Here is a 27,915-nt window from a genome sequence, read left to right on the forward strand (position 1 = left end):
GCTGTGCACTCTGGGGTCAGATCCTGTGCTGGATTCAGTCGATCTGACATTCGCTGGACTCCTCCTTACCCTTTCCTGCTGCTAACCTAGCGTTAGTATTTACTTGAAGACACCAAACGGAACAACGATAATGAATGAAACAACTGAAGACTACTGAGCATCTTCCATTTGTAGTTGTTTGGAACTACAGTACCCACCCTCACCCCCACCCAATTTTTCCCCTCCTTTCCCCCAAATAGACTTTGACTTGTTCCCAACTACTCTTCTTTTCCCCCTCTCCTCCCCTCTCCTCACCTCCACAGAGTCTCCCCCACCTGACAGAGACACAGAGTGGTGTAGTGTGCTGGGGCGCTCTGAAAGCCCACCCATCAGGCATGACTTCCTGTACAGCGCACTTTGACCTTCCATGCGGAACCCCAGCATGATGTGTCCTGGCTGAGGCACTGCATGGCTGAAGTGAGTCACCCATTCAAATCGAAAAAGAGAAGAAAACAAAAAAGTACAAGTACAATCAATCACTCAGTCGGTCAATGACTATGAACACGAATCCATGGAAAAGAGATGTAAGGCATCCAGGATGGACTGCTGACATCCCTACATGGTAGCGTTGCTACCGGCAACGTGAGTCCCTGAAGGAAGAGGCTTTTAATGTCACCATTGAGAACATAGATCAAATATTGAGTCTCAACATATCATTTTACACTATTACATAACTTGCATTTTTTTTGTTAGAATTTTAGCATGTTGTCTTGCAGGTGTTTTGGCTGTATTAATTACAAAAATTATGGAAAGAAAAAAAAGATCAGAAGGGGGAATATTTTGGCCAATTATAGACAAAGAAAAGTGCAAGGGAGCACTTGTGAGCAGTGTTAACAACTTTTCCAGAACAACACAAAAACAGGGAACTTCACACAGAAAAACACACAGACAACGCAGACAAGCACACATACACATACACATACACAAACACATACACATACACATACACATACACATACACATACACATACACATACACATACACATACACATACACATACACATACACACCCACACACACACACACACACACACACACATACACACATACACACAAACACACAAACACACCCACACACTCTCATACACAAGTGCCACACATGATAAATATGGTAACAGTGCTAACATTACCCTTTTTTGCCCAGTGTTCTCACAAAACATGTTGATAGACACTACAGTCTGTTGAGGAGCTGCATGATCAAGACTATTAAGAGGGCAGCCCTTCCCAACTGCTCTGCTTCCCATGGTTACTGCATGTCAAAGGATTAAAAAATACAACTAACTCTTACTTACTATGCAAAGGAAAACATTGCACAGACCTACTGATTGGTAATGATTCTTTAATGATACTATGAAGATATTACTAAAATCATGTTTTAGCTACTGAAACGATAAGGCAGCCTTTTATATGCTTGGCCACTTCAACATTTGTCTCTATAACAAGCTTCTGGTAAACACAGGAACAATAATGAAAAAAAAAAGTCCAAAAGTCAAAACTCATCTGATCATGTTCATTTGTCTGACATGGTGGAAGTAACCACTTGTGTCCTTTGTGATAGAGAAAGCCGAATTTTCCAATCGAGTGCAATTGTAGGAACAAAGAGTTTGAAGGGATCTTTCCAGAGTTTTTTGGGCTAGAGGTCTACACGTTGGGTGTCCTGTGTACCATTTTTAAGGTTACGTGGGTGTCCGCTCTCATCTCCTCGTTCTTTCTCAGCATCATCTCATGTTCCCATGGGAACACCATCAAAAATATTTAAATAAAGGACTTGACAAAGTATTGTATCACTTGACAACGCCTCTGTGTTTGTGTTTCTTTACTTTATACATTTGATTGTGTTTTCTCCTCCACCCACTACTGACATGTAACAGAGCAACCACCTCGATCAGGTAATGGTTAATGAGACAAGATGAGCTCTGATAGAGAGTTGTATCATGACAGTACACCAACTCCAACTGAGAGTTGTAAGAAAGCCCAGATGGATGGTCACAAGCCATGAAAAGAAGCCGAACTGCTTGAATTCTTGCGCCAGGAGTAGCATAAAGTCACCCGACGGCAATGTGAAAGACTGGTGGAGAGCATGCCAAGACACATGAAAGTTGTGACTTTAAATCAAGGTTATTCCACCAAATATTGATTTCTGAACTCTTCCTAAGTTAAAGCATTAGTAATGTGTAGTTTAAAAATGAATATGAGCTTGTTTTCTTTGCATTATTCGAGATCTGAAGACACTGCATCTTTTTTGCTATTTTGACCAATTGTCATTTTTCTGCAAATAAATGATCTAAATGACAATATTTTTATTTGAAATTTGGTAGGAATGTTGCCAGTAGGTTATAGAATAAAACAAAAATGTACATTTTACTTTAACACATACCAATAAATAGTAAAACCAGAGAAACTGATCATTTTGAAGTGGTCTCTTAATTTTTTCCGCGGCTGTATACACATACAGTACATAGGAAGGTTTCTCCTGCACTGAAAACTTGCTCTGAATCGGGCAGGGAGAAGACAAGAGATATTTTGGAGTGAAGTCTTGAAGATTTGAGTAGCAGCGATTTCAAAAAGTTAGGAATGAAATTGTTGGATGAAGCCCAAGGCACTGCCGTCACCAGGCGTAAAATTGAGTGCACCAAAGATGACGGTGATCTTGCAGTTTTGTTGCTTCAAGCTTTTGAGGATGATGCAGTCAATAAAACAGAAGGAATTATGAGGTTCATCGAATGTAACGCCACAGCTTCCAAACTGCGCACAGATTACGTAAACGTAAGTATTGGTCGCATGGGCCAATCTCTTACCAAGGCATGCAAAATCCTGTTAATGCTTAAGAACTGTAATCTTTCTAATATGTCATCTTGACATTTAATGGACCTGTAAATCAATAGCCTACGTTTGAACACAAAGTCTATTTGCTAAATATTGCCATTTTCATTGACCTATCTGCAACAGTAAAAAAGATCAGTCCATATTTTTTAAAGTCACAATAATGTTAATAATTTTGACCTTTGCAGGTCAGCAAACACAAAGGGCTTCAGTGGGGGAAAATGACAGTGATAGTCCTGCATGTGGAGCACAGACCCAATGCTGACTGCTGTTCTCTTTTTGTCAGGTAGGTGGTGTTGTCGGCATGAACAGGAAAACAATCTTCTTCTGGAGTCCATGGTAGAGAACTTGTCCTCATGTGTAGCAGCTCATAAATAAGGTCAAAGTAGGCCATGGTTTCATGGCACCAGAAAGCCATATCTAGTAACCAAGCCACATGATATATTTTTTGGTAGTGTTAAAAAAGTTGTATAGCTCTTCTTTGCTTCTATGCACATTTTAATGAAGCCTTTGATGATATTTTAATTGAGTGCTTCAGTTTAACACTGTTTTAGGTAATCAGTTCAACTGTTGTTTAATTGAAAGAATGCATATGGTAATGTAGCCATGGTGTTCACATTATCTGACATTGAATTCACCATTTCTTGATTCAGTAATGAACTGAGAGTTGGTCGTGTGGGTTACTATACAGAAATTTGTAGCTGAGGCCTATGCCAATAGTTTCAATACAGTGACCACTTAATGGCCATATAAGTGTCTCAGAGTCAGTTGTAATATTCTATTCACCATTACTGTTTAAGATATAAATCTGTACTGTACAGATCGCTTTTGATGAAAACATCTGCTAAATGAATACATGTAAATGTAATTGATGGAAAGGAGGTGTCACTCAAATTAACCAGGCCTCTGACAACAGGAGGCGGCTGCCAGACACCACACACCCAGGACCAGGACCCAGGTTGTGCAAAAAATATGCTGACAAGAACCACTCTGTTTATGATGCTCTTGTCTTCTGCGTTCTCTCCCACAGGATGGAAGGCAGTGTGCTGGGTGTAGATGTGTACATCAAGCAACTCAACAGGCCTTTCACTGCCTGTCGTACACTGACCGGCAAGCCCAAGCTGTTCTTCATTCAGGCGTGCCAGGGTGATGCATATTAAACAGGCCAAATATTAGAGGATGGACCTAACGATCAACTGGGTAAGCGGTTTGAGGAAGACGCTCTAAACCCAATGGTCCATAAGCCGTCTGTTGCTGTTGTTGTGTATCAAACAGGCCAACATGAATTTGTTCCCTTTGTTTCATAATTGCCACCTTCACCAAGTACAAAATAACTATGTTTTGAATCCCAGATTAAATCAGCCTATTTTTAGATAAATAAAAATGTGTCAGTGTGGGCACACATGTCTGATCACTGCTACAGATCTGAACTCTTAGGCGCTGGAAAAACTAGCCGCTTTCGGAGTCTGAAGGACTGGTCAGGGACCTGCTTGGCTTTCTTTCCCCTGATGAAGCCTTCTTCCTGGCAGACATCATCATTGACTTTGGTAAGAACAGTTAGGATGTCACCCCCCCCTTTGAATACAAAATTGACATAATGAGTCTTGCTCAGCTACATCACTGAAGAGCATTTATTCCAACATGGCAAGTTTTTTCACAGATACGCAGGTAAATAACATTGAAAGGCATGAATTGAGTGCTTAGTTGAAGTTTTCAGTGCCTTGCTTGACACCAAAGCTGTTCAATTTAATACATTCTATTGGTGTATGGGCTATAATTAAAAGTATTATTTCAAGGTCATGGGCCTTACATAAATACATGTATGAATGTCTTTACACACTCCTCTCATTCTTTTCTACTCCTTCATTTTGTAATTGACAGTCTGTATGTGTGTGTGAGTGTGTGTGTTTGTATGTGTGTGTGTTTGAGCAACAGCAGTCAACCCTTTCTAAACAGTCATGTGACTTCTGGGAAAAAGCAGCTCCGGCTCCACTTCCTTCTCCTGCTCCAGCTGCAGCCTCTCCCTCTGCCCCCTCCGCTGCTCTCTGCCCTCAGGTACAGGTGGAGTCCAAGGCCCTGCAGACAGAGGAGGACTTGGAGACTCAGGTGAGAAACCTCCTGCTTCACCTGACTAAGCAGAGAATGAGACACCAGCACAGGCTAGAGATCAGAGGCATAACTGATAGGCATCCATGCTTACATCTCAGAGAGCATACTACATCTCAATACTATATAACTTGGTTGATTTGCATAAAAGGGTGACCTACTCTAGCTATGGCTTCCATAGCCCTGATTTAAATCTGATAATTTCAGAATCCTCTCTACTCTTGGCATGACGAAAGGCGCCTTCAAATTGGTAGTCAGTGAATCAATATCCAGCTTTTTGAAGTTATAATTGGACAATGTGGATTCACAGTGTAGTTTCTTACAGAAAGCAAAGCAGGATGAGCTCAAATGCAGCACTTTCCTGTGACATTGGATGTGATGGACGAAACAATAAAGACTGAGTCTCACTTACTTCATTAATGGTCTGGTAGTGTGTGTCTGAGACAGAGGCTTATTCATACGTTCATATTCATTATGAAGTTGTAGGTGCTGTCCTTTTCAGTTGGGTCACATTAAACAAGTTTACTCTTCCCTATTGTTTTTTTGTTTCATAATATGTACATTACAATCTTGCTTTCTCAAAACCTGTAACTGCTTGTATGCTAAGAGTGCACTATATGAATAAACCAGGGACATGTGTGGCGTGTTTCTCTCAATAACTAGATTCGTGCTGTAGTACTTCCTCACCATGCATGAACCTGGGCCTATGTAGTAGCTGGGGCGGGATCATGAAATTACAAGGACGTGTGACGTAAGGATACACTGCAGGGTAAAAAGTACAGAAGATAAAAGATACAGTATAGACACACACAGTTCATAGGAAGGTTTGTGCAGCACGGAAAACTTGCTCTGAATTTGACATGGAGTCAGTAAGAGTTATTTTGGAGCGTCATCTTGGGAATTTGAGTAGCACCGATTTAAACAAGTTCAAATGGAAATTGAGGGATAGCGTCCCTACGCGTAAAATTGAGAACACCAAAGACGACGGTGCGCTTGCGGATTTGTTGGAAGAAGTTTTTGGGGATCATGCAGCCGATAAAACAGAACAAATTATGATATTCATCAATTGTAATAACACAGCTTCCAAACTGCATGAAGATTTCGCAAAATGTAAATATTGGTCGCGTGGGCAAATCTTTTGTCAAGGCATGCGAAATCCTGTTTGCTAAATAACTATATTCTGTCTGATACGTCATCTTTGTAATTTAATGGACATATAAAACAATAGCCTAGGTTTGAACATCAAAAATCTTCTTTGTAATTGTAAATTACTTTCACTTTTGCAATTGAACCAATATTGCCGTTTTCGTAATCTTATCTGCAAACAGTGAAAATGATCAGTCCTATTTTAAAGTTGCAGTTCAGCAAACACAAAAGGCTTCAGTGGTGGGGAATGCCAGTGATAGACCTGCATGTGGAACACTGTCCAGTAAAGGTTAGTTAAATATGTAGTTATTATTTTTTTATATTTCATCGACTCACTGTTAATAAGCATAGACTAGTTGCAATTTAAATCTATGAACTCATGAGTATGAGTTATGCATTAATAATAATAATTAGATGGCTTAATTTAAAATTACAAATGTAAATATGTCAGTGGTTGGAAGACTTATTTTCCTTGCAGTGGTTATAGTGCTTGTTGTATTTGTGTCTTTGTAATATTCTCCATTCTTTTAACTCTTTAAATAAATCATATTTTTCCTGTTATCTACATTATTAAAGTCTAAGATGTTTTTTAAATATTTTCTTTGGATTTTTGTTTTCTAGGTTTTGCAAACCAGCAACTCAGTAATCCTGTAAGTGACTCCCTCAAGGCTCAAATATCCCAAATATTTTAAAATGTCCAAGAATTGCTTTCCTGTCTAGATATATCTAGGATGAGATTATTATATAAAAAAAAATTCAAACTGATTATACTTTGATCATCTAGTGACGTGAAAAGAGATGAAAGCATTGGTATTTTCTATGCCAGGCTCAGGTGTACACCATGAAAAGCAACCCCCGTGGAACTTGTGTGATTTTCAACAATGTCAACTTTGCTGTTGCAGAGAGTAAACGCGTAGGGTCTGATGAGGATGCAGGTCAGTGTCACTGAAATTTTCCCTTAGGGAAAGTATTAAGTACTGTTTTTATCTATCTGTCTATCTGTCTATCCATTGATCTATCTATCTATTGTGCTAATGCAAAAACCCTGGGTGGGAGGGCGGTAATCACAGTTTCGTCGTTCGTTTTTCACAGCTTGCTTTTGTGGACAGTGGAATATCCGTATTGTGACAATTCATCTTCGCCTTTTTTCCCCCGTTGTCATTCAGATGCTCTAAAAAAAACATTTGAATGGCTTGGTTTTAAACCTGTTGATATCCTGAAGGACAAGACGGCGCAAGAGATGAAAAACAACCTGGAAAATCGAAGCAAGACCGTTACTGGAGACTGCTTTGTCTGTTGTGTGCTCAGCCACGGCAAGAAGGACGGTGTGTATGGATCTGATGACCAAATCCTTTCCATCGATGACATACTCTCTCCATTCAGCGGGGACAAATGCCCAGCGTTGGCAGGAAAGCCCAAAGTGTTTTTCATCCAGGCATGTCGAGGTTCTAAGGCGCAGGGCAGGGTGGAAGTCCAGACAGATTCTGACGTTAGTCTGGATCGCATCATCACCATCCCCAGTTTTGCGGATTTCCTCATATCAATGTCCACCTTTGAAAGCTTTGTGTCATTGAGAAATCGTAAGGAAGGCTCCTGGTTCATCCAGTCTCTGTGCAAGCATCTGGCTGAGTCATGCCCAAAGTTAGTATTTACAATGAAAATGATATTCTACACCATATCATACGTCAAGCTTTTGTCCTTCTTAACAATACTCTACCTAATTCCATCAGGCAATCATTTCTTATATACAGTAACATTGATGTTTAACATAATGTGTTTTTTTTTATCATTCACAGTTTGCTGTATGCGTTCCTTAGCCTAAGTCATGTTTCATATGTGAAAATCCAACTTTTGACTTTGTTGTCTATAGCAACTCAAACATAAAGCAGACAGAGGTTACGTTTAAAGCTTAGTTTAAGCAGTTTCAGTGGGGTCCCATATAGACGAAATTTACAGTGTCACTCTCGTACTCATGGTATGGGCATGCTCCAGTAATCACTGATCCTGACTGCTCTGCCACATAATAACACTATCTCACCTATTTGATAAGTATTGCATATGTAACTCATCCTATGGTTTCTGAACGTTAATCAAGTTTTCACATCAAGTTTACACTCCTTCAATTAATCTTTGATAACTTGTGGCTCTTTCTAGGGGTGAGGATATCTTGTCGATCCTAACTCAAGTCAACAATGATGTCAGTGCAAAGGAGGCTAGTTTCTCAGAAAAAGATGCGAAAAGGTTCGGCATGGAATTGGCAAAGCAAATCCCTGAGCCAAGATTCACCTTGAGGAAGAACCTCGTTTTCCATGTGCCTGAATGAGATCAATGATTCCTGTACATCTATTGCTACATAAGTCATTGTCTTTTTTTGAAATGAGAAAAAAATCTATTACCCAATGAATACATATTTTGTAACTGTAATGATCTTTTAGTCCAATGATTTTGATATAGTAACTGAGCATGAATACCACCAGGAGTGCTCATCTTTAATGGAGAGTGACAGGTAGGATATTGTTATATGTATGCTGACTATATATCTTTACTACAATCATATTTTGTGTTGAAAATGTTTGTATTGCAATAAATATGAACTTTAATTGGTATACTCAACCCTTGCTCTATGTGTATTTTCAATCTTAGGTGAGATGTGATTGCATATTTAGAGGGATTAGCGGGTTTTATTTCAACAGCTCTGTCTGCTCCACATCCATTAGACAGGATTAATATCTGATTAAGAGCTGATATAGAAGATGTGGTGCTAAAATGTTTGTTTTGGTTTAGATAATTTGCTGGACATGAAACAGAGCCTTTCTGAAGCCTTTCTGAGAGCTGCCTAGCTCTACAGTATATGCTATACAATTTAAGAGCCTTTCAGTTGCAAATCAGTCGTTTATTGTCAATCCTGCATTTTGTCTTAAGGTAGTAAAAACAGATCATGCCACAAACCCCTTAACCAATGATATCACTATATAGCTTATCATGTGAGGTTTCCAAAAACGTTTTCAGCCATAAAATAGGTGGCAGCACAGCAGAAATGTAGGACTAAACGTCATCGGTACTTATGTTCTGAAATTAGAATGGCCGGCTACAAAGGGTTAACAAAGTACAATTCCCTCAACCTCAAGGTGTGTAGGGGTGTAAATCACCTCTTTCACCAAATGGATTGTGCAACAATTATTTGGATCACTGTACTATAATCTAAAACAATCTAAAGTCAGAATAATTTAATTAAATATTTCAACATTCAGCATGGGTTTGGCCAATACAGTTAGATCTCCTTCCTGTGCTCCTCTGCAATCAGTGACACTTTAGAGGTCATGGCTGGCGTGGATCTCCAGAGCAGAAATTCACCATGGATACGAGGTTTGACACAGAATCTCCAACACCTTGTGCTGTCACCAAGAGCACATCTCTCCGCTGTGAACCTGCAGCTGGGGAGAAGGGAAACACTTAACTTACTAAACTTCTGATACAGCTAATATACTGCCAGCTAACTGCTTGAATACATTGGCCTGTCATAAACTATGACATAGTGGTGGCATATTGTACTGGGAAGGCAATGGTCCAGTTAAAGATACGATGATAAGTTGTGTCTAGCTCCCTGTATGTTTGTAAATCTTCCTTTGCTATCACATACGTTTTCACACACACACAATCACACCAACCTGTGTGTTGGGGCAAGGACAGAGATTTCTTGAGCCTCAGTACCAATTCACAGAGCTGTTCTTCTTCTCCCTCCTCCTCGTCGTCCTCTGAGGCACTTCCCTGGTGGTCCTCCTGGCTCCTGCCACCCAGTGTCTGCTGGTTGCTGATGTGCGTCTCTTCCTCACAGTCAGAGACCTCACCTTCGCCAGTGTCCTCTCCCAGTAAACGTTCCTCAGTGCCGTCCACACACTGCTGAGGGGCAGAGGTCACGTCTGGGGGTCGCGGGTCAGCGCCCCTGCCAGAGGAGTCTGACCTAAGAGAGAGTTCAGAGTCATCTTCTCCTTTTGAACATTCCCTGGCCTCCTCTTCCTCTGCTTCTTGACTCATCTCTGCAATCTCCTTCTCCTCCCGTGTTCTTTCCTCGCCCTCCTCACCGGAGAGATGCTGTGATGCTGGACTCTCTGGCCGTGAATCCTGGGGTCCGCCCATCATGTCGCTGTAATCTGGGGACGGTGGCGTGTGGAAGGGCTGAGGTACAACACCAGTGTTCACCGTCCTCAGGCTCAAGGCCTATGAGAACAAACAGCATTGAGAGATGAGGAGAACAATGCCTTTTCACATCAGCCATTAACATCACAACTCGGATGAAATAATGGTGAAGCTGCTCACACTGCTGTCAAGGATCCCAAATACTTGTTAGTGTTGGCCTTTATTATCAGGGATGTGCACAGGAATTTCTGTTCAGTTGCTCTGCCCTTGAAAAAAGGGGCAACACATTAACTTTTTGTCAAAGCCGCTGCCACGCCCCCGTCATTTGATCGCAAAAAGATATATTTCCTTCGGAGGGGCAACTTCTGTTGGAGTGCAAACGGGCAGTTGCCCGAGCAACCTTAGCCCACTCCTGTGCACGTCCCTGTTTATTATGATGTTCATCACTCAGTAATAAAGAAAATAGTAAATACTTAAACAAATGGGCCTGGTAGGGAGAGGGGCATTTCATACATAAGATACAATAATTACATTAAAAGCTTACGGTTCTTTGTAAAATTCCGCAGTCTGTTTCCTCACGAAGGTCCCATCATCCACTTATGATTTTTATGTTTGAGACCCAGCTCCTTTACTCCCATTTAATTCAGTTTGTCCTTGGGCCTTTAAATGCTTGAATTGTCTTAAATATTTTCTGATATTTTCTTTTCATTTAATTTCTATCATTTCCTCCTTTTGCTCCTCTCTCCCTCCATCTCCTCTCATTGGGCAGCTCCAGTGTCTTCCTCCACCTTATTACTTTTTCCTTTTTGCTAACTTTGGTTCTCTCTCCTCCCCTCTGCAAACACACACACACACACACACACACACACACACACACACACACACACACACCTCCTCAGTGGACTCACATGTCTGACATGTCGCAGCTCCTGCTCCAGGCTCTGGTTGTGCTGACTCAGGGTCTCCATGGTGCCCTCCAGCTCAGCATATCTGTCCTCCAGGGAATCGTGCTCTGACTGGGTTGCCACACGCCACACCTGGAATTCCTTCTCTAGAAGCCTGTGAGGTCGCACACACACACACACACACACACACACACACACACACACACACACACACACACACATACAAACATATGTTACTGTGTTGCATAACTTTCAAAACTGAGTATATTAATACAAAGGAAATAGAAAAACATAGAGGTAGGTGCTATTAAATGCAGCAAATACTAAATCTTTACCTTAAATACTACCATGAACTTCATTATGTTCCCATTTTTGTGAAATGTAGCTACGATGTAATTGAGAAAGTATTAAGGTTCAAAAGGTGATTAAGACCCTCCTGTCTTGTGGCTCACCACTTGTCTCTCTGGAGATCCCTCATGACTTTCTGAGTGACATGTAGGTCTTTCTGGAGAAGGGAGGTTTGCCTCTGCAAACAAACACATGCATCCCCACTTAGACATCACCATTTAAAGTAAGGAGTTTTGGTCTAACATAAGTGAGCTAACTACCCAAAAGGCAGACTTGCAAACAACTACAGCACAGTAGGCGCTTATGAAGCTTGCTACTGTAACCTGCCTTGTGTAGACAACTGCAGTCCTGCACCGTACTCAAGCTCTCAAACACAGAAGCGGGTGTGCTAGCAAGGAGGCTAAAAATGGGTGCAACCGTAAGACAGGGGGGAGTGAGGTTGTAGGGGAGTGAGGTTTACACTGCACTGCACCGTACCCGCTCGCTACTGTTTACACTCATCCCCCTAACATAACACAGGGCAGGACATCCAGTAAGCATTCCAGACTCCCCCCTCATTTCCCATTCATTTTCCTGTCAGTGATTTATCACCTTCCTTATAAAGTCTCTGCTAAAACCCATGGGTGCTTGCATCTGTTGCTAGCATGTCTCCTCACTGCAAAGCATTGCACATGCTGGCTACCATAACACAATCATGCTAACTGGTGTCTTTTTGCAATGAAGTTTAAACTGAAGGCAAGTAAGACTTGGAAAATATGCAGGGGAGTAAGTGCCATAGATAAGGGAAGTCAATGCATACTTCAGAGAAGCTAAACACTGTTTAATCAAGAACACATTAGGTACAAAGTAAGTGTATTTTATGCTGAGTAATATATCTATTTTATATTGTATTATACATATTATGTACAAAAAAACAATAGAGAAGACTATACTTGTTTAATGTGACCCATTTGAAAAGGACAACACTTTCAGCTTCATTATGAATATGAATGTATGAATGAGCTTCTGTGTCAGACACACACTCTACCGGACCAGTAATGAAGTGAGACTCAATCTTTATTGTTTTGTCCACCAGTTGTCACAGGAAAGTGCTGCATTTGAGCTCATCCATGTCCTTGCCTGCTTTGCTTTCTCTAAGGAACTACACTGTGAATCCACACTGTCCACAATTATAATTTTTAATACATCAACTTCCAAAAGCTGGATTTTGATTCACTGCCTTCAGTCAGTATTTACCCATTGTAAGGCTATTTCAAACCTTTTCCTCATGCAATGAGATAAAGATGACATGGGATTCTGAAATGATCAGATTTAAATCAGGGCAATGGAAGCCATAGCTAGAGTTGGTCGCACTTTTATGCAAAGCAGCCAAGAGATATAGTATTGAGAAGTTAGCATGGATGTCTATCAGTTATGCCTCTGATCTGTAGCCTGTGCTGGTGTCTACACTAGTCATTCTCTGCTTTGTCAGGTGAAGCTGGAGGTTTCTAACCTGAGTCTCCAAGTCCTCCTCTGTCTGCAGGGCCTTGGACTCCACCTGCACCTGAGGGCAGACAGCAGCGGAGGGGGTAGAGGGAGAGGCTGCAGCTGGAGCAGGAGAAGGAAGTGTAGCCGGGGCTGCTTTTTCCCAGAAGTCACGTGACTGTTGAGAAAGTGTTGACTGCTGTTGATGCTCCACTAGGGCTCCACCACATGGGCTACAAACCCACAAGCGCATACACTCAAACATACATACACACACACACACACACACACACACACACACACACACACACACACACACACACACACACACACACACACGCAGACTGTTAATCACAAAATGACAGGAATGTGTAAAGAAATACTATGTTTTTGATTCATTCATTTATGTCAGGCCCAAGAAGACCTGATATATTACCTTGACCTTATACTTATAATTAGCATGTAGTAATCTGTGTATTAGCATGTAGTGCAAGAGTCCAAGAAAGGCTCTCATTATTACCTATCCTAGACAGTGAGCAGAGGACAGGATCATTTAGTGATTGACGATTTTAAATTATGTGACTTTTTTGTCTTTCAGTGAGAGTGAACAGTATGATCAGTTAGTAATGAATGGGATCTGTGTGTATGTTAGTCTCCTTATGGGTACTGGGTGTCTCCTGTCTGTGTCACGACATGCGCTGATAGAGATATTGTACAGAGTATTGAGACCCACATGTGTGCTGGGTCTCCACTTGACTCTCCTCTGGTGAGCTCCCTTCTTCTCTCTGCCTCCCTCCTGGTGTAGCGTCGGGGCAGCAGGGCGTGGCGGGCATTGGACGCCAGCGAGGCCAGCGACTCCTTCCAAGTGGGCTTGATAAGGGAGAGAGGGAGGGAGACAGTTCAGGCAAAGTGTAAACAGGAAGTTCCTTTGCTCTGTTCAGTCACTGAGCCTGCTTATTTAGGCTTTTTCCTAGAGTCTGGGATCCCACCTCTGGGAAAGGTTTTTAATGTTTATATCCATCCTTAAAAAAAACTTTCGCTCACATGGCAGGAATTTCGCAAAACTGATTATTTTGGTCCTCAAAGTCAGCTATGAAACATGTGGAACCAAGCTATGCCAACTGGACTCAGATTAGCATTTAAGTAATTATTGCTTCAGAAACAGTACACCAAAGAGGTTTGTTCATCCATTCATATTGTTATTTGTTAAGTGTTTTGGATACAAGCCATATGTGTCCTCTAATTTGAGCTCAGTAGAAAAAAAGAAATAGTAAAGTCCAATCAAAGTAGAAAGCTGTTGGTTTATTCCTGTTTCTCGACACTGCCCTCTACCTATGCAGTGGTAAACTACAGTTGTATATATCCTGTCCAATGGCAGTTTCCATCCTTCCACTATCTGCTTTTGTATTTCCTTCTACAGCAAAATAGCTGACCTGAGAACAGTACTCCAGGACTGGGTGAGAGGGCTTGTGCTTCTTGCTGCGTCTCTCGGTCAGGAAACATGTTTGGCACAGGTGCATGTTGACACACTTCAGACAACGATACCTGTAAAGATACAGATACTGGTGGAACAAACATACTTACAAAAGAATTTAACTGTATTCCAATTTTCAGTTCAATAAGTTGTGTTGTCTGATGGAGTAAACAAAGACTCCATTTGGGGGAGAAAATAGGAGCAGAGGTTTATAGGAGATCCCTGTTACAGTGTAACGTGTTAGTTGTTTGTGCTTCTTGTGTTTCTTACACATGGCTTTGTTCCTTCCTCTAGTATTACCTCTTGTCCCTATTCTGTCACAACATTACCATGCTAACAGAACAAGATGCCTGCACAGCTATGGGAGCTAAATACATCATTTACATACTCTGGAAGAGGGAGGACACTAGGGGTTTGTCTGGAAGACCAGTTCCGGTGGGTGAAGGTGTGAGGGCATATAGATTTAACAACTACAGAAGGACAGACTAGGGCTAGTGGTACTTCGCCATTGACAACAACAATTAAAATGCTAATACCTGAGGCTAGAATGACAGACAATGGAGTTGTGGGTAACATAATACAGAAAATATTTAATGTCATGAAATAGAATATTGTCATGAAATAAAACCACTAATATTTATCAACACTCACACACACATCTCTCTCTCTCCCCCTGTCATACCCATGCCCTCCATAAAAACGGCCACTAATTGCAGCAAACACACACACCTGAGGCCGGTGATGGGGAAGGATTTACAGGCCCGGCAGCGGATTGCATGGACAACGGCTTCACTGGCAGAGATCCTGTATAGTGTAGAGAGCCACAGGAGCAGCCGAGGCTCGGACTGCAGCCAGCCCACAAACACCTCTTCACGCACACCTGCTGTCAAAACCTATACAGGTGAAACGCACATCAGTGAACGTGTGTGTGTGTCTGGGTGAGTGTGTTCACATGTGTGTGGGTGAGTGTGTGTGTGTGTGAGGGTGAGTTTGGGTGTGTGTGTGTGTGCATGTGTGTGGGTGAGTGTGTGTGTGTGTGTGACATTCGACTCTGAGGTCAGGGCATACCCCACTGAAACATGACCTCACTGCAGTCTCCACATGGCCGAACACATGGCTCTCCTGTACAACAGCTGGCACCTGCATGCACGGTGGACAAGCCAACAAAGACCACATGGGAGATATCACAGTCTCACAACAATACCACATAGCAGGGACAATGCAATATATCTTATTGTGTCAAAGTAAATTAAATAGTGGTCAACATATTTTCATAGCTATTCAAACAAGTAGTTGAAGCCTTTGGGTTACTATGAGTTGCCATGCATCAAATGTTTAAGATTACAGTTCATAGAGTTAATTACTGAGTATTTGTCTAATGAGCTAACTACCTAACAGCCAACAGACTAACTTGCTAACTAATTTATTTTGGCGATACATTTAGCAACATTGTATTGTAAAGGTTGTTCTTATATTTTCATAGGTTTGAGAATGTTGCTAGCTGCCTAGAACATAACTTCGGAAAATGTAAAAGTCTGCATAATGTTGCTTTAAGTGACAATACAGCTGTAAAGAAATATGTCAATTATAGTTACACATGTGATATGTTTTCTAGCTTCTGAAATCAAACACTATGGAAAGCCTACAAGGTCTGAGTGGTATCCTAAACGTGTCTCCATGCTTTCTTGTAAATTAGACAGAGCTGCAAGGTTACCTGGCTGAGATCATCAAGCAGGACTCTCAGTCCACTACGGGTCACCGTACTGTCCCCGCTGCCCAGGTGACCACTGAGGCTCTCTCCCAACCTGAATAGAGCTAGAGACCACAGCATCAGACGTGCACACACACACATACACACACACACACACACACACACACACACACACACACACACACACACACACACACACATTTACAATATGTACACGCCCATGCATACAAACAAAAAATGGATATTTTGCGTCTGTCTGTCTGTCTGTCTCGCTCGTGATGACTATCTACTCTGATGCTGAAGTATAGCCAATATAGTATTTTGCTATGCCTAGTTTCTCTGTTGTTTGTGCACGCTACGCCTTACGAAGACATTGACAGGATGACAGGATGTCTAACGAATCAAATCTGTGACTTGCTATGTGGGGGTCCAGAGCGGTGTAGGCTACGTCATGGATTCCACCTCCATAAACACTGTTGCAGCCTCATCCAGGGTTTGAGCTTAGTGCGTCTATTCCACTCTATAACTCTACCACAGCTTATGAGGTGTTGCATTTGAAGACCACTAACAAGGGTAGTATTTGTAACTGACATAATGTCACTTTAATTCTTTAAATCTTTAAAGTCTGGCTTCCTGTTCTTAACTGTATGTCTCAGGAGAAATTAAAGCGCAACTGAGTCTGAGATACAGCTAGAGATAGAGCTAAAGAAAGAGAGAGCTGATGATGATGATGATGATGATGATGATGATGATGATGATGATGATGATGTCACCTCTGTGTTTGGCTGTGAGTGAATCTCCTGAGAGTGCAGTCAGTGCTGCCTCCACTGAGTGGAGAAGCACAGATCCAGTCTGCTCCCTACAGAAAGAGAAACGCACAATCATTAGTAAGAATCCTGCACTGAAGCACACTGGCTTCACTGCATTCAACAAAGTGAGAAACTTCCTTCAAAGCCTCCTACTGTTAGCATCATTGTTTAAAAATATATAAATTAGTCCTGCCTTTAAAATGTTTGTTTAAAGGTACAGTCCACGATTCTGGAGAAAGTGGTGTTGATATTTGAGCTCAAAAGCCAATCAAATTACACCGCTCCCTTCCGTGCCCCTGAAGCAACAACAGTGTTGGTTTGAGCCACTTTGTTTGTTTCCCATTTACAGTGTATAGACACATGAGTTTTTCTGACCACACATACAGAATGGACAGGTAGAGGACGGTGTAGAGCCATTTGATTTATTTGACAAAAGGTGTATTGGAATCACAGAATGTGCCTTTAAGCTTCAGTAGACATTGATTAAGGGTGATTCTGACCTATCATAGAGCTTGAAGAGGAGTCTGGTAGTCTGATCGATCGCCTCTGTAACCACCTGACCTGGATGTTCTTCAGACACACTCTGAAAGAGTCTTTCCAGGCCCTGTCTCACCTCTGCCTCCGAGAGTCGTGTCTGGGGGTCGGCCGATTCACTCAGGAGACTGAGAGCCGGGCGCAGCTCCCGCAGAGTTACTGTGTGCACTAGAACATAATGGGCACAGCTCAGGAACGAAAAGCACATAATCCATCCAGATCGAACGTTGAAACAGTACAAGAGCATCTTTTAACATGACATAATCCAACAGGGGTAAATTAGTTCTTTACTAACATCGGTGGTTTGCGTGTCTGTATTAGTCACTGGGACACTGAACAACACCGCACATGCTCTAATAGTAGGCTACACGCTTCACCTATATTAGAGTATGCCAAAACTGTGTATGACTTTTTACAAAACACTGCATCATCAAACGCTCTTGCAGACCACATCAGTGCTTTGTCTCTGTGTGATGATAAAGTAACAAGGAGAGGAGAACCGCATTACACTCACTCTGACACAGCTTCTGTAGGGAGCGAAGCTTCAGCGCAGCACGGTATACTGCTGGACGGACTTCATTCAGGCCCTCTACACAAAACACAGTATGGCACTTGCAATGCAGACAATTACACATCAAGACCATAAATCATTTGGTAGTGGTGTCCTGGCTGCTGCTGGTGTTTTCAGGAAAACTTTAATTAAGCTTCCTCTTCATATTTGAAAACCATAAACATCCTTGTCTTAAATTTTTTTTAAAGGGGGGGGGGGGGGGGGGTGGGGGGGGTGGTGTTCGAGTATGTCATTGCAAAAGAAACATTTTAGATCTAAAGCTCTCCATGGGACTTAAATGTTTTTCAGTTGGAAAACATCTACAACAGCCTGACCATTTTAACCCCTGCTGAGGAGGACGTAAACTCTTGAGAATGTTGAGTCTCCATCAGCAGACACTCACACTCACAGACGGGGACTGAGGGAGGTGGGCCGCCCAAGTCCCAAACGGACGACTTTAGGTCAACAGCCGTTTTAATCAGTAGTGGGCGCCAGCCAAGAAAAGTCATATAATTGAGTTTAAACAGCTCAAAAAAACCGAATGTAATTGTGCAATACCTCTTTAACTTACCAATACTGTCCAAATCCATATTGTTTTCTACAAGCCTTCTCTATATTTTGCCTGCAACAAAGATACATAGGCTAATAATATTTACAATGACAAATCAGATTTCACAAGTGTCCCAGTTTGCAAGTCCTATAATAGCCAAGCTAAGCCTTGGGCGGACAGCAAGTCGCAATCTTCCATTGCCTAAAATGTAACTTCCTGTGGAATAAAGTTCATATGCGAGCCGTATTTACATCGATACCGGAAAAAGGGGGAGAGCGCGCCACGCTCGTTGTTAGTTTAAAACCGTGCAATCTTGACAGGGGTTGTTGAATACTTGTAACGATTAAACGCTGCAAGAGCGATTTGTACATAAACGTTCGGTGAGTAAGAATCCCATAAATTCTAATGCAATAACCGTATGTAGTTATCTTTGGCTAGTCGCTTACAGTGCGTTGTGCTTCCCTATTTGGTAAAACCCTGCGATATGCGGAAGAAGTTCATATGGATTCATTGGTAGGGATTTGGATGATATTAGTTAACTACTTGAAGTTTGTGATATACATTTACTACGGATAACCTAGGGCCATAAGCTTACGTTGATGCAGAAAGCCGTTCTCCATGCAATTCACTGCATCTCTTCCAACCGATTAGACGAACCTGACTTAAGAGAAACTATGAAGGTTGGCTACTTGCTCTTAAAGATACAGTATAGTCACACAAACCACACTTCATGAAGCCATCTTTGTGAACGACACTTGTCAATTCAAAGTTTAAGGAAAGCTATTCACTACGGCTATTTACTGGTAATCACAATGTTGTTAGAAAGGCAATTTCGCACTCATTTATTAACTGGGGAAAGGCTAACGCGTGAGTATGAGGCTATTTGCTTGAAGATTGATATGCTCTATTAAAACTCACCCTATCTGCTTTTAGTTGTGAAGATCTTGAACTGTCAGCCCATGGTCAAAGAAATGACCTTTTCAGTGCTATCATTGTTGCAGCAGCAGGCGTCCCATATTAAGCTTAGGTTACCATCTATCCATAATGCATGTCATAGACGTCACGTTACAATGTTATGCACTGCAGATGTAGGCTCTTTCCCCAAGATGTCAAGACGGACGCATTGAAAATTATTATATGAATAGATTAACCGACTGGAAATTTAAAGCTGATATAATATTTGTGGCCTATGTGGTTCAAGATAGTGTACCCATTTAATTAATTTGGTTGTGTTGTTATACAATAATAGTAATACAATACATTTTCCTTTCTCAGGGTTATTCCTGCCTAATTGTAATGGATTTTATTCGTTCCAAAAAACCATCTTTGATAGATGTTCTCTCCACTGATGCCAGTTTCATTTTGCAACATGTCCAGAGCAAAACTCTCATAACTCGACGGGAGTACAATTACCTTCAAAGCATGTCACAACATGGGGAGAAGACTGTAACCGAGTTGCTGGACAAACTGATGAACAAAAATGACCAGTACTGCAAGGATTTTATTTCTCTGTTGAGAGAAAATGAAATCCTCAACACCTTTCCTGAACTGAGAGAGCTCCTCCTTCATCAACCGGTTGTTCAGTCACCTGCACAAGGTACAGTCACCTTTCATGGCCTTTTCTAAGATCTGAGACTTGAGTTCTGCATTCTCTGCAAACTGTTTAACTGATCTTTTTTTTTAATTAACTTCCAGATAATTCATCCCAAGAGGCCAGCTTGGTAAGGGGTTTCAGTCAAATACCAATTTCAACAAGTTCTACTATTTGTATACTACTATTTATACTATACTATATTATCTCTCTTATTCTATCTAGTGCTCAGCCTGAAACAAGATCTGTTTGCTCTGCTTGTTACCTTTTCACAGGACAAGGCATACAAGATGACTAGCAGTCCTCGTGGCGTCTGTATAATCATCAATAATGTGAACTTTAAAGAATCACAACCACGACAAGGGTCTAATGAAGATGCAGGTATGAAAGTTACCACACTGGTCTTATTGCATTGGAAATTTAGACAACCAAAAATGAATTGAGTCAGCATGCACAGGTTTTTTTTAAACTTAGTTTTAAGCGTTTTTTATTAATGTGAAAATGGTTCAAAATTTTGTTTAGTTCTGAATTGATCTGCTTTCAGAGCTATATTCACTTCTTCTTTCTCTCTGTCTCTTAGATGCCCTGAAAAAAGTCTTCACCTTGCTGGATTTTACAGTGGAATGCCACGAAGACCTGACCAAAGACGAAATGAAGACCATGGTACAGGAATGCAGTCAGAGGGCTGATGGAGACTGCTTCGTCTGTTGTGTTCTCAGTCATGGAGAAGCAAAGGGTGTGTTGGGGTGTGACAATGAAGTCCTTCCCATAGAAGACATACTCACCCCCTTGAAAGGGCACAACTGCCAGGCCCTTGCTGGAAAGCCTAAACTCTTCTTCATCCAGGCTTGTCGAGGGAAACGTTTTCAGAACGAAGTGAAAATCCACACCGACAGCTCTCACGAAGACAACCGGGGATTGGACCTGGATGCCAACCAATGGGAAATGATCTCCATCCCAGCAGATGCTGACTTCCTTGTCTCCATGTCTACCGTGAACGAGCACTACTCTATTAGGAGCCCCACCAGAGGCTCATGGTTTATACAGTCACTCTGCAAGCGGCTCGAAGAAGGCATACTCAGGTGAGCAACAGATCAATCACTGTGTAGCCTACAACTCATCCATTGTTTGCATATTTTATTTGCTGTACATTTTTAGTTATTCATTCAGCCCATAAACCAATAGAATATATTAAATTGAACAGCACAGGTGTTAAGCAAGGCACTAAAAACTTCAACTGAGTACTCAATTCATGCCTTCAGTGTTATTAACTATTTATCTGTGAAAAACTTGCCATGTTGGAATAAATGCTCTTCAGTGATGTAGCTGAGAAACACTAATTTATGTCCACTTTTGCATTCAAAGGGGGGATGACATCTTAACTGTTCTTACCAAAGTCAATGATGATGTCTGCCAGGAAGAAGGCTTCATCAGGGGAAAGAAAGCCAAGCAGGTCCCTGACCAGTCCTTCAGACTCCGGAAGCGGCTAGTTTTTCCAGCGCCTAAGAGTTCAGATCTGTAGCGGTGATCAGACATGTGTGCCCACACTGACACATTTTTATTTTTATACAAAAAAATGCTAAGGCTGATTTATTTTTGGATTCAAAATATACATCATTTTTTATTTGGTGAAGGACAAAGTGACAATTATGAAACAATGGGGAACAAATTCATGTATACATATATTGTAAATTATGGGGAAAAAAATAAAAAGACGTCATCTCAAACACGATCTATTTTGCATTTGTCCTACGCTTAAAATGTATGTAATTTACCAAAATATGTTACAATGACATAACGTACATGTCTGAAGAAAACATTCTTTGACAATTCTATGGGAATCTACTTCCATCCAGAGTCCATCATCCATGTTCTTTTCTTTACTGTAAACACACTGTACACTGTGCAGTGGCAGGTAGAGTTTGAAGAAATTCATGGAACTAACTGCGCGTCAGAGACATAGGTTGTGTGATTTAGGCAGCTCTGGACTAAAAAAAGATAGCAGGTCTTAACTAGTCCACAGGTAGAACCAGCTTCCTGGTCAGTGTGTATTTGGGCTGAGGCATCTGCTTGTGGGTATTGTAGTCACATTTGCTGATTTCATTGTTCACACGTGTAAGGATAGCATGCAAATCCTCCTTCCTAGAAAATAGAAAAAACATTAGACATTCACTTTGTTGACTAGTGCAGGAAGCCTCTTGGATAAACCCACCAAGGAAAACAAAGTGTAAACCTTACTTTGGGCAGCCTGATTCCAATGCCCTGCAGAGTGCCTGGATATAGATGGACCCGAACGTGGTATGACGGAATGATTTAAATTCCTCAACTGTTGACATTCCAATCAACACATCTGCCTCGGCAGCAACAGACGTCTTATGGAGCATTGGGTTTAGAGCGTCTTCCTCAAACCGCTCACCCAGTTGCTCGTTAGGTCCATCTTCTACTATTTGGCCTTTTTGATACTCAACACCCTGGCACGCCTGAATGAAGAACAGCTTAGGCTTGCCGGTCAGTGTACGACAGGCAGTGAAAGGCCTGTAGAGTTGCTTGATGAGCACTGGTTCCCCATCTACACCCAGCACAGTGCCTTCCGTCCCATGGGAGAGAACGCAGACGACAAGAGCATCATAAGCAGAGTGGCTCTTGTTAGCATATTCTTGCACAACCGATTCCATGTCTTGACCAGTCAGGTCCGTCTTGACATTTACTGTAAAGTGCAGCCATTCAAATACTCTCTGCAATTCATCTGAAAGGAAAAAAAAGATAATCATATCAAGAACGGTGCTTGTGCAAAACACATTTGTAGTGCACATATTGTAACCACCTCAAAACATATACAGTATACTTCATATACAGTAGCTTAGTCTTTCATGTGAAATCACATAAAAAAAAAATCCAAACACCTGATGGTGGGGCTTAGTGCTTGACTGAAAATATTTAAGTATGGGAATATACAGTATATTTAAGCAATATAGCATGAGTGGGAGTGGGGTAGGTAAGGGATAATCCCACGGGTGGTGTTCGGCCATAGCCACTCCCACGAGTGCTATATTGCTTTTAGAAAAAAATTCTTCTTTCAACAAATTAACATTTCAACACAAAGTTATTGATTAAAAATTGTTTATTTCGCCATTGTTTCTCCGCAACAAAAAAATTGTTCCATTGTCAACGTCTTGGTTTGGAATTATAAGAATTTTGAATTAACGGTTATCATCAATGCGCTATAGAATATTTCATCGCGGAGTGATTTATTATTAGCTGTGAAAAGTCCCTGTTGGTATGTTGACGGATAACCTATAGCATGGAACGTCTCTTGTCCGATCAGTAACAGCTAAATAACGCGATAGAACCCAATTGTTTTATATACTGTATTATTTAGAGGTGGATTGAGCCTTTGTAGCCAAATTAGTGTTTATTTACCATGCGCTTCTAATCCACTACTTCAGTGAGTTGTCTCTGAACAGCGAGCTCTTGGATTGCTTAAGGCACCTGCTTCTGCAATAACAGCATGCTTCCTGAAGGCTGTATTAGCTCAAACACATTTCTCCTCAATTAGTCCAATTAAATAAGCCTCACCTTTATCCTTGTCTGTTCCTTTTCGGTTTGGATGATGATGAAATTTGTCATTATTGATAATCAAACAGATTCCACGGGGTTTAGAGTTCATTGGATATGAATCGTCCTGCTGGGGGAAACAGAGAATAACTAGTCATTTGTGATGTGAAACAGCATTATTTCTCACAACATAACACTTATGTATAACTAGTACTCAACTCCACTGTCTCCAACAATATTGCCCAACATGAGCACTAACATACTGGTAATGAAGATGCCCTCAGTCTGCTTACTCTCGTCATTGAAGTTAAACAAAAGTGTGGGTGTATACAGTATGTTGTGAGTTTGTGCCTTAGTCCTTTAAGTTTAGTTTAACGTTGAAGTGACAGGACTGAAGTGTGTTAATTACGTCATTTATCACTGGTCCTGCATCTGATACCACACTCTGACCACGGCTACCTGTTGGAGAAAAAGAAGAAATATCAATCAATTTCTGTGCCCATGTTTGATATAAATGCATGAGATCCGTTTAAACATTGTATTGTTCATGTTCATCTTCACTTAATATTACGACATACACAATGTGTTAATTTAGTGTGTTTTAATGACAACTCTTTTGAAACTTATTTGTAGTTTAATTTCACAGAGAAGGGGAAGTTTACTACCAATTACCTTAAAGTCGTATAGTATTGAAAGCTTGCGATAGCCGCACACAAAAACAAGATGGTCTACAGTATTTAGGCTACTGTGTCTGGACTGTAGGCATATTTAATATACTGTCATTGAACAAACTGCTTTCGCATGGAAGCAATTGTGATCCTGGGAGTTTGGTCTGTGGCAGCCACCTCCTGTTGTCAGAGGCCTAGTTTATTTGAGTGTCACTTCTTTTCAATCAACTACATTTACTACATGTTATCATTTTCTATCCAAAGCAATCTGTACAGCACAAATTTATATTTTCAACAGTGATAGTGAATGGACTTTTATAAGTGATGCTGCCATTAGGTGGTCACTGTATTGGAACTTTTGGCATAGGCCTCTGCTGCAAATTTGTGTATAAGTTAGTGACCTACTGACCAACCTTCAGTTCATTACTGAATCTAGAAATAGGGCATTCAATGACTGATCACGTGAACACCATAGTGACATTACCATATGAATTCTTTCAACTTTTAACGCTGAACTGATTAATGAAAACAGTGTTACACTGAAGCACTGAATTGAGTACTACCTAAATGGAATTCCAACTATTAAGAACAACACTGTATCATTAGAAAGTTATCAAATGGATTATTTAATCTGCTAACAACCTTTTTACATCAATTAGAACATAAGACATACCTAAGCATGGACAACAAGGAAGAACAGCAGGGACTTACGAGGTAGGTTTTGATAGTCCTCTCCACTATGTGTCTCAACACTCAGGTTCTTCTTCAAATGAAACAAAGATGACCAATGATTTGAGATACATAAAATAAATACTTCATTAAAATGTGCATAGATGTAAGCTTTAAGCAAAGAAGAACTATAAATACTTTTTTGAACACTACCAAAAAATATAACATGTGGCTAGGTAACTATGGCTTTCTGGTGCCATGAAACCATGGCCTACTTTGACCTAATTAATGAGCTACTACACATGAGGACAAGTTCTCTACCATGGACTCTGGAAGAAGATTGTTTTCCTGTTCATGGCGACTAGTATCACCTAATGGACAAAAAGAGAACAGCAGTCAGTATTGGGTACATTATCACAATCGCTATAAGGCAAAATAGAAGAAATATAGATTTATATTTTGTAGAGAGTTTGAAGCGGCCATGACCTGTTTTTTTTAGCCTGTACTCTTCCACCTTGCCAGCCAGCTGCTTATCACACTGGTTTAGGATTCGTTCCAGCTTCTCAACATCGTCCTCAGTAAGCTGCTGCTGTTTCTCCATTTCAGTAAAAACATCCAGGATGGTCTGGAATGTGAGAAGAACCAACCTCTCAGTTTCCCCATTGAAGACATGATGGTGCCTTACTGCACAATTACACCTGCATGCCTACTAACCGACACTGACAGACACTGCACAGGTGCAGTTTTTGTGGGTTTTCTGTTATAAAACAATGAAAATGCCCCTGCACATACAAAAATTGTGTGATTCTTAAGTATCCGTAGTTTGTTTTTTGTTTTTGAGTGCTCTGAGGACGTTCATGAAAAACATAAATAAGCCATGTGGAACCATGGTTAATTTGTATTTCTGAATTATATTGCATTTCCCTTTTAGAACCATGACAGTTACAGACAAGAAGTTTAACTCACTGCAGAGGCTTCTAGTTTCCCTCGGGGCAGATTCACCAGGAACTTGAAGGAGGACAGTTTTTCACTTGTCATGTTTTCAGCTACATCAAAAAGCATCTTTCTGTAAGATGGAGAAGAATACAAGCAATTAATTACAACTCTTGCACTATGAAATCAATCTCAAAACGAACATAATAGTTGGGAACCATCACTTGTAATGGTTTCATACCATGATTGTTTAACTCTCTGAACTACCCGTTGTTGACAGTTTAAAAACGGCAGATTCGCATTAACACAGGAACTAACCTGTAGGCAGACAGGCCATCATAAAATTCTCTGCCCTTTTGGAGTGAAGTTAACACATGCTGCTCAGATGACCCCATGTGCCGCAGTAGATCAAAGCGGTTGATGGTGTAAAGAAGCTCTTGCAGGAACATCATGTCACCGTTCATCAGATCTTGTTCATTCAGACGCACAAAGAGATCATTGGCATCACCTTGGATCATCTCCAGGTGTTTCTTGCCTACAACGTCACTGCAGAGGAACTTGAGGGAAGCCACCTCTGTTGAGTTCAGCTCGTTGTCAATCCTCAACAGCAGCTGCAGGTTGTTTTCCATCCTGAACAGAGGATGTCTACAGTTGGCTTTGCAGAGTGTTCTCCTTGTATTTGATTTATCGATTAATCTCAGCTTTCAGATTAATCGTGTTGTCAGTATATAGCCTAAGACATCACTGGCTTCACAGAGCTACTGCAGGAGTACAAGAAAGAAACATAAGTGACGGCATACACCTGTTGAGACAGTGTTTTCAAATATTCTCATGAACCTATGGTCTTACACCAAGGTAACTTAACATGCTGTCTAAGGGGATTTTTTTTTTAGGACTTTGGTTTGGGCCTACAGCCAATAACTGCAAACTTAAAACAAGCCTACCTACTCTCCCTATGTGATTTAATGTGTGAAAGCACATTCTAATGTGTGGTTGAATGCGTGTGAAATCAAAACCTGGCATTAACAACTGATATAATTCAGTTCACCTGTTCTGAGGCTGCTCACCCACAAGTACACTCAGATACACACAGAGAAAATCACCATACAAAAGGAACCAAAGCGGCAAATACAGGTATGTTACTGAATGTGAAAAGCAACCGTAGTTACACCATCTGAAGCTCGGCATGTCAGTCACTGCTGTGCTGTCCCTAACCTTATGTTCATATCCTGACTTCAAATTAAAGACATGGCTTGGCAGCACTTTATGATAATAACTAATTGAATATTAGTATTCATGATTCACTGATAAAGTTTCCGATTTTCGTGTAATATGTGAACAAATTAGGCTACCTTAAATGATGTAAATACAATGCCACTCACTTTCACATTTTGACATTCTTACAACACAAATAAAGCTGCCCTTTATCAGACATACACGAGAGATCACGGCTCTCTGAAAACAAATAGGTGAACTCCCAACGTCAACATTTGTGTTAGAAACGCTTCGTCATTGCGATCTCTTCGAGTTGGTTAGCTTATTAACAACTTTGTCAGCTCACAGACACGCACCACGCGTTAGTCAAACATTATCAAAGTCTTCGAAAAACATCCGATATGACATTTGTCTCGCAAAGAAAATGGAAAATCTATGTAAACACTCCAAAGTTGGTCTGCGGGCTAACCTTACGAAGTTAACTTCTTAAGCCTCGTAGTTGAAGTTACCAAATGTCAATCAATCCACAGGCGCTTTACGAACCACATACTTACCCTTTCGATTAACAAGGGGTTCTATTTTAGCAATTGTATGATGTCGACCACCAAAGGCATATATTTCCCTTCTTTAATGCATTTAGCCAGTCCTCAACAAGTCGGTTGACCATACAAAGTTTGGTCTTCACTG

The 27,915-nt window shown here is 41.0% G+C and overlaps 3 protein-coding genes across 6 annotated transcripts; 1 reads left to right on the forward strand and 2 right to left on the reverse strand.

The window, feature by feature from the left end:
• Positions 1-9,433: 9,433 nt before the first annotated feature.
• dytn (dystrotelin) lies at positions 9,434-18,637 on the reverse strand (the record flags this gene model as incomplete). The annotated part of the gene is made up of 14 exons (XM_080851386.1): positions 9,434-9,543; positions 9,784-10,333; positions 11,161-11,311; positions 11,610-11,683; positions 12,998-13,202; positions 13,703-13,839; positions 14,403-14,514; positions 15,173-15,336; positions 15,512-15,583; positions 16,158-16,258; positions 16,928-17,013; positions 17,464-17,665; positions 18,012-18,086; positions 18,619-18,637. 14 exons carry the CDS (start codon positions 18,635-18,637, stop codon positions 9,434-9,436), a joined length of 2,058 nt encoding a protein of 685 aa, XP_080707512.1.
• A 1,256-nt stretch (positions 18,638-19,893) lies between these two features.
• On the forward strand, positions 19,894-21,710 carry casp20 (caspase 20, apoptosis-related cysteine peptidase; the record flags this gene model as incomplete). The annotated part of the gene is made up of 5 exons (XM_080851618.1): positions 19,894-20,194; positions 20,293-20,318; positions 20,464-20,569; positions 20,769-21,270; positions 21,554-21,710. 5 exons carry the CDS (start codon positions 19,894-19,896, stop codon positions 21,708-21,710), a joined length of 1,092 nt encoding a protein of 363 aa, XP_080707744.1.
• A 117-nt stretch (positions 21,711-21,827) lies between these two features.
• Positions 21,828-27,909, reverse strand: casp8 (caspase 8, apoptosis-related cysteine peptidase). 4 transcript variants are annotated; one of them, XM_080851564.1, is made up of 10 exons: positions 27,783-27,909; positions 26,332-26,643; positions 26,047-26,146; positions 25,567-25,705; positions 25,402-25,451; positions 25,123-25,171; positions 24,153-24,202; positions 23,765-23,873; positions 22,427-22,934; positions 21,828-22,330 (listed from the first exon to the last, which is right to left on the reverse strand). In XM_080851564.1, the coding sequence occupies exons 2-10, from the start codon at positions 26,640-26,642 to the stop codon at positions 22,201-22,203; spliced, it is 1,446 nt and encodes a 481-aa protein (XP_080707690.1). In that variant the 5' UTR covers position 26,643; positions 27,783-27,909; the 3' UTR covers positions 21,828-22,200. The 4 variants fall into 4 exon arrangements, with proteins under 4 accessions (XP_080707690.1, XP_080707689.1, XP_080707687.1 ...); XM_080851563.1 differs by having other exon boundaries at positions 23,765-23,870; positions 25,123-25,174; XM_080851561.1 differs by having other exon boundaries at positions 25,123-25,174.
• Between the last annotated feature and the right edge of the window lie 6 nt (positions 27,910-27,915).

The sequence above is a fragment of the Sprattus sprattus genome (assembly GCF_963457725.1).
Source record: "Sprattus sprattus genome assembly, chromosome: 14".
In the NCBI taxonomy this organism is placed as follows: domain Eukaryota; kingdom Metazoa; phylum Chordata; class Actinopteri; order Clupeiformes; family Clupeidae; genus Sprattus; species Sprattus sprattus.

What these genes read in the sequence shown, in the direction of transcription:
- casp8 (XM_080851561.1), bottom strand. Translation starts at nt 26,642, where the DNA reads ATGGAAAACAACCTGCAGCTGCTGTTGAGGATTGACAACGAGCTGAAC. An exon ending in AGGAACAGACAAGGATAAAG is followed by an intron (nt 22,935 to 23,764) that starts GTGAGGCTTATT and finishes TTTTCCTTTCAG; the next exon opens with ATGAATTGCAGAGAGTATTT. An exon ending in TTGGAATCAGGCTGCCCAAA is followed by an intron (nt 22,331 to 22,426) that starts GTAAGGTTTACA and finishes TCTATTTTCTAG; the next exon opens with GAAGGAGGATTTGCATGCTA.